The 11,817-nt window shown below is 37.6% G+C and overlaps 1 protein-coding gene across 3 annotated transcripts in view; it reads left to right on the forward strand.

The window, feature by feature from the left end:
• Nucleotides 1-9,337, forward strand: part of camta2 (calmodulin binding transcription activator 2) — a 131,079-nt gene extending 121,742 nt beyond the window's left edge. For 2 of the 3 annotated variants that reach the window (XM_090214961.1, XM_090214962.1), the window contains exons 22-23: nucleotides 5,844-5,918; nucleotides 6,102-7,173. In XM_090214961.1, coding sequence (XP_090071087.1) covers nucleotides 5,844-5,918; nucleotides 6,102-6,156 — 130 coding nt within the window. In that variant the 3' untranslated portion in view covers nucleotides 6,157-7,173. Of the gene's footprint in view, nucleotides 1-5,843; nucleotides 5,919-6,101 lie in introns of all 3 variants that reach the window. The other variant, XM_090214963.1, reaches the window with a different exon arrangement.
• The last annotated feature ends 2,480 nt before the right edge of the window (nucleotides 9,338-11,817 follow it).

An 11,817-nucleotide genomic window follows, 5' to 3' on the forward strand; every position in this document is an offset into this window, starting at 1 on the left:
TTATAGTTTAAAATGTCCAGCCCACATGGGATTATAAACCACTGTGTTTATAGTTTAAAATGTCCAGCCCACATGGGATTATAAAATACTGTGTTTATAGTTTATATTTAAAATGTCCAGCCCACATAGGATTATAAAACACTGTGTTTATAGTTTAAAATGTCCGGCCCTCATGGGATTATAAAACACTGTGTTTATAGTTTAAAATGTCCAGCCCATTTGGGATTATAAAACACTGTGTTTATAGTTTATAGTTTAAAATGTCCAGCCCACATAGGATTATAAAACACTGTGTTTATAGTCTAAAATGTCCAGCCCACATGGGATTATAAAACACTGTGTTTATAGTTTAAAATGTCCAGCCCACATGGGATTATAAAACACTGTGTTTATAGTTTATAGTTTAAAATGTCCAGCCCACATGGGATTATAAAACACTGTTCATAGTTTAAACTGTCCGGCCCTCATGGGATTATAAACCACTGTGTTTATAGTTTAAAATGTTCAGCCCACATGGGATTATAAAACACTGTGTTTATAGTTTAAAATGTCCAGCCCACATGGGATTATAAAACACTGTGTTTATAGTTTAAAATGTCCAGCCCACATGGGATTATAAAACACTGTGTTTATAGTTTAAAATGTCCAGCCCACATGGGATTATAAACCACTGTGTTTATAGTTTAAAATGTCCAGCCCACTTGGGATTATAAAACACTGTGTTTATAGTTTAAAATGTCCAGCCCACATGGGATTATAAAACACTGTGTTTATAGTTTAAAATGTCCAGCCCACATAGGATTATAAAACACTGTGTTTATAGTTTAAAATGTCCAGCCCACATGGGATTATAAACCACTGTGTTTATAGTTTAAAATGTCCAGCCCACATGGGATTATAAACCACTGTGTTTATAGTTTAAAATGTCCAGCCCACATGGGATTATAAAATACTGTGTTTATAGTTTATATTTAAAATGTCCAGCCCACATAGGATTATAAAACACTGTGTTTATAGTTTAAAATGTCCGGCCCTCATGGGATTATAAAACACTGTGTTTATAGTTTAAAATGTCCAGCCCATTTGGGATTATAAAACACTGTGTTTATAGTTTAAAATGTCCAGCCCACATGGGATTATAAAACACTGTGTTTATAGTTTAAAATGTCCAGCCCATTTGGGATTATAAAACACTGTGTTTATAGTTTAAAATGTCCGGCCCTCATGGGATTATAAAACACTGTGTTTATATTTAAAATGTCCAGCCCACATAGGATTATAAAACACTGTGTTTATAGTTTAAAATGTCCAGCCCACATGGGATTATAAAACACTGTGTTTATAGTTTAAAATGTCCAGCCCATTTGGGATTATAAAACACTGTGTTTATAGTTTATAGTTTAAAATGTCCAGCCCACATAGGATTATAAAACACTGTGTTTATAGTCTAAAATGTCCAGCCCACATGGCATTATAAAACACTGTGTTTATAGTTTAAAATGTCCAGCCCACATGGGATTATAAAACACTGTGTTTATAGTTTATAGTTTAAAATGTCCAGCCCACATGGGATTATAAACCACTGTGTTTATAGTTTAAAATGTCCAGCCCACTTGGGATTATAAAACACTGTGTTTATAGTTTAAAATGTCCAGCCCACATGGGATTATAAAATACTGTGTTTATAGTTTATATTTAAAATGTCCAGCCCACATAGGATTATAAAACACTGTGTTTATATTTAAAATTTCCAGCCCACATGGGATTATAAAACACTGTGTTTATAGTTTAAAATGTCCAGCCCACATAGGATTATAAAACACTGTGTTTATAGTTTAAAATGTCCAGCCCACATGGGATTATAAACCACTGTGTTTATAGTTTAAAATGTCCAGCCCACATGGGATTATAAACCACTGTGTTTATAGTTTAAAATGTCCAGCCCACATGGGATTATAAAATACTGTGTTTATAGTTTATATTTAAAATGTCCAGCCCACATAGGATTATAAAACACTGTGTTTATAGTTTAAAATGTCCGGCCCTCATGGGATTATAAAACACTGTGTTTATAGTTTAAAATGTCCAGCCCATTTGGGATTATAAAACACTGTGTTTATAGTTTAAAATGTCCAGCCCACATGGGATTATAAAACACTGTGTTTATAGTTTAAAATGTCCAGCCCATTTGGGATTATAAAACACTGTGTTTATAGTTTAAAATGTCCGGCCCTCATGGGATTATAAAACACTGTGTTTATATTTAAAATGTCCAGCCCACATAGGATTATAAAACACTGTGTTTATAGTTTAAAATGTCCAGCCCACATGGGATTATAAAACACTGTGTTTATAGTTTAAAATGTCCAGCCCATTTGGGATTATAAAACACTGTGTTTATAGTTTATAGTTTAAAATGTCCAGCCCACATAGGATTATAAAACACTGTGTTTATAGTCTAAAATGTCCAGCCCACATGGCATTATAAAACACTGTGTTTATAGTTTAAAATGTCCAGCCCACATGGGATTATAAAACACTGTGTTTATAGTTTATAGTTTAAAATGTCCAGCCCACATGGGATTATAAAACACTGTTCATAGTTTAAACTGTCCGGCCCTCATGGGATTATAAAACACTGTGTTTATAGTCTAAAATGTCCAGCCCACATGGGATTATAATACATTGTGTTTATAGTCTAAAATGTCCAGCCCACATGGGATTATAAAACACTGTGTTTATAGTTTATATTTAAAATGTCCAGCCCACATGGGATTATAAAACACTGTGTTTATAGTTTATAGTTTAAAATGTCCAGCCCACATGGGATTATAAAACACTGTGTTTATAGTTTATAGTTTAAAATGTCCAGCCCACATGGGATTATAAAACACTGTTCATAGTTTAAACTGTCCGGCCCTCATGGGATTATAAAACACTGTGTTTATAGTCTAAAATGTCCAGCCCACATGGGATTATAATACATTGTGTTTATAGTCTAAAATGTCCAGCCCACATGGGATTATAAAACACTGTGTTTATAGTTTATATTTAAAATGTCCAGCCCACATGGGATTATAAAACACTGTGTTTATAGTTTATAGTTTAAAATGTCCAGCCCACATGGGATTATAAAACACTGTGTTTATAGTTTAAAATGTCCAGCCCACATGGGATTATAAAACACTGTGTTTATAGTTTAAAATGTCCAGCCCACATGGGATTATAAAACACTGTGTTTATAGTTTAAAATGTCCAGCCCACATGGGATTATAAACCACTGTGTTTATAGTTTAAAATGTCTAGCCCACATGGGATTATAAAACACTGTGTTTATAGTTTATAGTTTAAAATGTCCAGCCCACATGGGATTATAAAACACTGTGTTTATAGTTTATAGTTTAAAATGTCCAGCCCACATAGGATTATAAAACACTGTGTTTATAGTTTAAAATGTCCAGCCCACATGGGATTATAAAACACTGTGTTTATAGTTTAAAATGTCCAGCCCACATGGGATTATAAAACACTGTGTTTATAGTTTATAGTTTAAACTGTCCAGCCCTCATGGGATTATAAACCACTGTGTTTATAGTTTAAAATGTCCAGCCCACATGGGATTATAAAACACTGTGTTTATAGTTTATAATGTCCAGCCCACATGGGATTATAAAACACTGTGTTTATAGTTTAAAATGTCCAGCCCACATAGGATTATAAACCACTGTGTTTATAGTTTAAAATGTCCAGCCCACATGGGATTATAAAACACTGTGTTTATAGTTTAAAATGTCCAGCCCACATGGGATTATAAAACACTGTGTTCATAGTTTAAAATGTCCAGCCCACATGGGATTATAAAACACTGTGTTTATAGTTTAAAATGTCCAGCCCACATGGGATTATAAACCACTGTGTTTATAGTTTAAAATGTCCAGCCCACTTGGGATTATAAAACACTGTGTTTATAGTTTAAAATGTCCAGCCCACATGGGATTATAAAACACTGTGTTTATAGTTTAAAATGTCCAGCCCACATGGGATTATAAAACACTGTGTTCATAGTTTAAAATGTCCAGCCCACATGGGATTATAAAACACTGTTCATAGTTTAAACTGTCCGGCCCTCATGGGATTATAAAACACTGTGTTTATAGTCTAAAATGTCCAGCCCACATGGGATTATAATACATTGTGTTTATAGTCTAAAATGTCCAGCCCACATGGGATTATAAAACACTGTGTTTATAGTTTATATTTAAAATTTCCAGCCCACATGGGATTATAAAACACTGTGTTTATAGTCTAAAATGTCCAGCCCACATGGGATTATAAAACACTGTGTTTATAGTTTAAACTGTCCAGCCCACATGGGATTATAAAACACTGTGTTTATAGTTTATAGTTTAAAATGTCCAGCCCACATGGGATTATAAAACACTGTGTTTATAGTCTAAAATGTCCAGCCCACATGGGATTATAAAACACTGTGTTTATAGTTTAAAATGTCCAGCCCACATGGGATTATAAAACACTGTGTTTATAGTTTAAAATGTTCAGCCCACATGGGATTATAAAACACTGTGTTTATAGTTTAAAATGTCCAGCCCTCATGGGATTATAAAACACTGTGTTTATAGTTTAAACTGTCCAGCCCACATGGGATTATAAAACACTGTGTTTATAGTTTAAAATATCCAGCCCACATAGGATTATAAAACACTGTGTTTATAGTTTAAAATGTCCAGCCCACATGGGATTATAAAACACTGTGTTTATAGTTTAAAATGTCCAGCCCACATGGGATTATAAAACACTGTGTTTATAGTTTATAGTTTAAACTGTCCAGCCCTCATGGGATTATAAACCACTGTGTTTATAGTTTAAAATGTCCAGCCCACATGGGATTATAAAACACTGTGTTTATAGTTTATAATGTCCAGCCCACATGGGATTATAAAACACTGTGTTTATAGTTTAAAATGTCCAGCCCACATAGGATTATAAACCACTGTGTTTATAGTTTAAAATGTCCAGCCCACATGGGATTATAAAACACTGTGTTTATAGTTTAAAATGTCCAGCCCACATGGGATTATAAAACACTGTGTTCATAGTTTAAAATGTCCAGCCCACATGGGATTATAAAACACTGTGTTTATAGTTTAAAATGTCCAGCCCACATGGGATTATAAACCACTGTGTTTATAGTTTAAAATGTCCAGCCCACATGGGATTATAAAACACTGTGTTTATAGTTTAAAATGTCCAGCCCACATAGGATTATAAAACACTGTGTTTATAGTTTAAAATGTCCAGCCCACATGGGATTATAAAACACTGTGTTTATAGTTTAAAATGTCCAGCCCACATGGGATTATAAAACACTGTGTTTATAGTTTAAAATGTCCAGCCCACATGGGATTATAAAACACTGTGTTTATAGTTTATAGTTTAAAATGTCCAGCCCACATGGGATTATAAAACACTGTGTTTATAGTTTATAGTTTAAAATGTCCAGCCCACATGGGATTATAAAACACTGTATTTATAGTTTATAGTTTAAAATGTCCAGCCCACATGGGATTATAAAACACTGTGTTTATAGTTTAAAATGTCCAGCCCACATGGGATTATAATACACTGTGTTTATAGTTTAAAATGTCCAGCCCACATGGGATTATAAAACACTGTGTTTATAGTCTAAAATGTCCGGCCCTGACTATATTCATAGTTTGTAGTTTAAGATGTCCAGGTTAACAGAGAAATTTTGTAAAATTGTGTACAATGTTTTATATTTAATGTATTTATTTTTCCTCGTGTCTTTCTTTCTGTACCTTCAGGGGTTCCTTCCTGACTAAGAAGCAGGACCAGGCCGCTAGGAAGATCATGAGATTCCTACGACGATGCCGACACCGGTCAGTGACCTCACAGCGATGTCACAGTGATATGAGTGATATCAGAGAGAAATCAGAATCTAGTCACTTTTTAATGTTACTGAATGTTTTTTCTCTCTTCTCTCTCTCTCTCTCTCTCTCTCTCTCTCTCTCTACTTCCTCTTTCTCCCCCTTTCTCTCTCTCCACCACTTCCCTCCTTACAGGATTAAAGAGTTGAAACAGACTAAGGAGTTAGAGAGGAGAGGGCTTACCACCTAACTCCTCTTTTACCCCTCCTTCATCCTGCCATCCGCCACGGGAGAGAGGGATGACTGATGGAGAAGAGAGAGCAGCCTGTCTGCCCTCCTCCCTTTATTCTCTGTCTCCCTCCCTCCACTGGGGTCGCTCATCACCCCATCCAGCTGTATGCCTCTGTCACTCCTCCTCTCCTCCTGTTCTCCTCGCCTCCTCCTGTACTCCTCCCTTTATTCTCTGTCTCCCTCCCTCCACTGGGGTCGCTCATCACCCCATCCAGCTGTATGCCTCTGTCACTCCTCCTCTCATCCTCCTGTCCTCCTCTCCTCCCCCTGTTCTCCTCTCCTCCCCCTGTTCTCCTCATCTCATCCTCCTGTTCTCCTCTCCTCCCCCTGTTCTCCTCTCCTCCTCTCATCCTCCTGTTCTCCTCTCCTCCTCTCATCCTCCTGTACTCCTCTCCTCCTCTCATCCTCCTGTACTCCTCTCCTCCTCCTGTTCTCCTCTCCTCCTCCTGTTCTCCTCTCCTCCTCTCATCCTCCTGTACTCCTCTCCTCCTCTCATTCACCTGTACTCCTCTCCTCCTCTCATTCTCCTGTACTCCTCTCCTCCTGTACTCCTCCTCTCATCCTCCTGTACTCCTCTCATCCTCCTGTACTCCTCTCCTCCTCCTGTACTCCTCTCCTCCTTCTCTTCATCCCTCTCTCATGATGAAGTCATGCTACTTCTGCAAGAATGCAAACTGCGAAGGGATGGAGAGAGAGAAGTAAAAAAAGGAGAGAGAGACTCCTGCCTTACCCCCTGTTCTGCTGTGGAGAGGAGGAAGAACCTGACTGAATCTGTTTATTCTTTATTTGATCTATTTCTGGGCAAAACAAGACAACTGCAGCTTCTAACTGAATGTATGGAACATAAAAATATATATATATATATATATATACACATATATATTCTACAGATATCAAATAGTACATGTCACTGCTTTTGTGTTATTCGTTGGGGCAGGTATTGTACGTGTATGAAGCGATAGTCACTGAGACAGTAGGACTGAACAGAACACTTAAAGTCTTAAAACAGGGAGATATCTTGACCCTAACTAACTAACCACCTTTACACACAACTAGATGGGTTGGTAAAGAACCTCTATAGTACGTGTAGATTGAACCAGTATAGATCTAGACCACCTAGAGAGGAACCACCTCATGTTAGTGTAGATAGAACCAGTATAGATCTAGACCACCTAGAGAGAACCACCTCATGTTAGTGTAGATTGAACCAGTATAGATCTAGACCACCTAGAGAGAAACCACCTCATGTTAGTGTAGATAGAACCAGTATAGATCTACACTACCTAGAGAGAAACCACCTCATGTTAGTGTAGATATAACCAGTATAGATCTAGACCACCTAGAGAGAAACCACCTCATGTTAGTGTAGATAGAACCAGTATAGATCTAGACCACCTAGAGAGAAACCACCTCATGTTAGTGTAGATAGAACCAGTATAGATCTAGACCACCTAGAGAGAAACCACCTCATGTTAGTGTAGATAGAACCAGTATAGATCTAGACCACCTAGAGAGAAATCACCAGGTGTCCCAAAGTCTTAAAGAAACAAACCAACCAATCAACTGACTGAGACCATTTTACTAACTAGTCAGTTATAGAAGCTAGGAGGGGTTTGATGATAATGAAGACAGTGAGGTTTCAGATTGTGTTGTAGGAGCATTATAGGTTGGTTGCTGTAACGTTGCAGGGTGGTTGTAGGAGGGTTTGGTCTGCGAGAGACTGTAAACGTCCTGATCCTTTACATTATCAGGGTTAGAGGTCAGGCTAACACAACGTCCTTAACTCATCCTTTACACTGTCAGGGGTTAAAGGTCAGGCTAACACAACGTCCTTAACTCTTCAAACCCTTCTGACGGACAACACAGAAAGATGTTTACCAACACACAATTATTACACACACTGGTTTATACACTGATTACATGTATTAATGGTCTATAAACTGTATTAATGGTTTATAAACTGTATTAATGGTTTATAAACTGTATTAATGGTTTATAAACTGTATTAATGGTTTATAAACTGTATTAATGGTTTATAAACTGTATTAATGGTTTATAAACTGTATTAATGGTTTATAAACTGTATTAATGGTCTATAAACTGTATTAATGGTTTATAAACTGTATTAATGGTCTATAAACTGTATTAATGGTCTATAAACTGTATTAATGGTTTATAAACTGTATTAATGGTCTATAAACTGTATTAATGGTTTATAAACTGTATTAATGGTTTATAAACTGTATTAATGGTTTATAAACTGTATTAATGGTTTATAAACTGTATTAATGGTTTATAAACTGTATTAATGGTTTATAAACTGTATTAGTGGTTTATAAACTGTATTAATGGTCTATAAACTGTATTAATGGTTTATAAACTGTATTAATGGTTTATAAACTGTATTAATGGTTTATAACACACTATCTAATGGTTCCTAAACACTCTACGGCAGTAAGAACGCGCAATACTCATTTTTACTATTGCACTCTATTACAACCTACCAACTCTGAAAGAAAGAGACAAGCAAACCAACTGTAGACGTGATAGAAGGTGCTGTCTGACTGGGCTTGGTGTACATACTGTAACATACAGTCTGGTTGAAGATTTATTATCATATTATATTATGACTCTGTCCTTTATGAGATTGCTCTGCTTGCTTGACTGATGAACCTTGGGCTGTTCCCAATGGGCCCCTATTCACTATGTAGTACACTACCCATAGGGCTCTGGTCTAAAGTAGTGCACTATATAGGGCTCTGGTCTAAAGTAGTGCACTATATAGGGAATAGGGTGCCATTTGGGATGTATTTTCTGATGTGTTGTTTACTGTAGTGGACCCTATATAGCAGTGCACTACTTCAACCAGAGCTTTCTATAAATAGGGAACAGGGAGTCATTGGGGATGCGACCCGTGGTTTCACATTATCTTACTACTGGGTGTCCCAATAGCTCCCTGTTCACTATATACTAGTGCACTATGTAGGGAATAGGGGACCCAACTATGAGATTATTATTACTGGTGTTCTGTTAATATATTAAACGACTGAGTTGATTTATTTTGCATGAGTTTGTAACAGTTTTTACATTTTCAAAACTTTTCAAAAATATTATGAAGTATTAAAAAAAGATGACGTGTCTATTTTTCTGTTTTTTCTCTGCTGGTGTTTGAGTATTAAATGTTTATTTATGAATATTATGATTATTCTAATTTAAGACATTTATTGATCTGTGGTTGGTTATTTTAATGCAGACCAAATGGCACCCTATTCCCTATATAGGGCACTACTTTAGATCAGGACCCATAGGGATGTGGTTAAAAGTAGGGCACTACTTAGATCAGGACCCATAGGGATGTGGTTAAAAGTAGGGCACTACTTAGATCAGGACCCATAGGGATGTGGTTAAAAGTAGGGCACTACTTAGATCAGGACCCATAGGGATGTGGTTAAAAGTAGGGCACTACTTTAGATCAGGTCCCATAGGGATGTGGTTAAAAGTAGGGCACTACTTAGATCAGGACCCATAGGGATGTGGTTAAAAGTAGGGCACTACTTTAAAATCAGGACCCATAGGGATGTGGTTAAAAGTAGGGCACTACTTTAGATCAGGTCCCATAGGGATGTGGTTAAAAGTAGGGCACTACTTTAGATCAGGTCCCATAGGGATGTGGTTAAAAGTAGGGCACTACTTTAAAATCAGGACCCATAGGGAGGTGGTTAAAAGTAGGGCACTACTTTAGATCAGGTCCCATAGGGATGTGGTTAAAAGTAGGGCACTACTTTAGATCAGGTCCCATAGGGATGTGGTTAAAAGTAGGGCACTACTTTAAAATCAGGACCCATAGGGAGGTGGTTAAAAGTAGGGCACTACTTTAGATCAGGTCCCATAGGGATGTGGTTAAAAGAAGGGCACGAAAGGGAAAAGGGTGCCATTTGGAAAGCAGTGTTTTGTTTCTACTTCCTGTCACTTTGTACATTTGGGTTTCCTTGGCGACGTTCTTTTACGACTGCGATTGTCACAATGACAACACTTGTTTTATCTATTTCATAATAGATGGAACTAAATAAACTATAAACCCTCAACGTGTGTGTGTGTGTGTGTGTGTGTGTGTGTGTGTGTGTGTGTGTGTGTGTGTGTGTGTGTGTGTGTGTGTGTGTGTGTGTGTGTGTGTGTGTGTGTTATCAATATATATGGCTCTATTTCCTCTCAGATTCTAAAATGCTAATTAACATCAACATCATGACATCCCTGCAAGAATACAAATCCCTGCCAGCTCCTGCAGGTCATCTCTGATACCATTACTACCAGGTATTGATCCTACAGGTCATCTCTGATACCATTACTACCAGGTATTGATCCTACAGGTCATCTCTGATACCATTACTACCAGGTATTGATCCTACAGGTCATCTCTGATACCATTACTACCAGGTATTGATCCTACAGGTCATCTCTGATACCTTTACTACCAGGTATTGATCCTGCAGGTCATCTCTGATACCATTACTACCAGGTATTGATCCTGCAGGTCATCTCTGATACCATTACTACCAGGTATTGATCCTGCAGGTCATCTCTGATACCATTACTACCAGGTATTGATCCTGCAGGTCATCTCTGATACCATTACTACCAGGTATTGATCCTGCAGGTCATCTCTGATACCTGTACTACCAGGTATTGATCCTGCAGGTCTCTAGCAGACACCTTTACTACCAGGTATTGATCCTACAGGTCATCTCTGATACCATTACTACCAGGTATTGATCCTGCAGGTCATCTCTGATACCATTACTACCAGGTATTGATCCTGCAGGTCTCTAGCAGACACCTTTACTACCAGGTATTGATCCTACAGGTCATCTCTGATACCATTACTACCAGGTATTGATCCTGAGGTCATCTCTGATACCATTACTACCAGGTATTGATCCTGCAGGTCATCTCTGATACCTTTACTACCAGGTATTGATCCTGCAGGTCATCTCTGATACCATTACTACCAGGTATTGATCCTGCAGGTCATCTCTGATACCATTACTACCAGGTATTGATCCTGCAGGTCATCTCTGATACCTTTACTACCAGGTATTGATCCTGCAGGTCATCTCTGATACCTTTACTACCAGGTATTGATCCTACAGGTCATCTCTGATACCATTACTACCAGGTATTGATCCTGCAGGTCATCTCTGATACCTTTACTACCAGGTATTGATCCTGCAGGTCATCTCTGATACCTGTACTACCAGGTATTGATCCTACAGGTCATCTCTGATACCATTACTACCAGGTATTGATCCTGCAGGTCATCTCTGATACCTTTACTACCAGGTATTGATCCTGCAGGTCATCTCTGATACCATTACTACCAGGTATTGATCCTACAGGTCATCTCTGATACCATTACTACCAGGTATTGATCCTACAGGTCATCTCTGATACCTTTACTACCAGGTATTGATCCTGCAGGTCATCTCTGATACCTTTACTACCAGGTATTGATCCTGCAGGTCATCTCTGATACCATTACTACCAGGTATTGATCCTGCAGGTCATCTCTGATACCATTACTACCAGGTACTGATCCTGCAGGTCATCTCTGATACCATTACTA

The sequence above is a fragment of the Oncorhynchus mykiss genome, chromosome 21 (assembly GCF_057628025.1).
Source record: "Oncorhynchus mykiss isolate SJ-2025 chromosome 21, ASM5762802v1, whole genome shotgun sequence".
Classification (NCBI taxonomy): domain Eukaryota; kingdom Metazoa; phylum Chordata; class Actinopteri; order Salmoniformes; family Salmonidae; genus Oncorhynchus; species Oncorhynchus mykiss.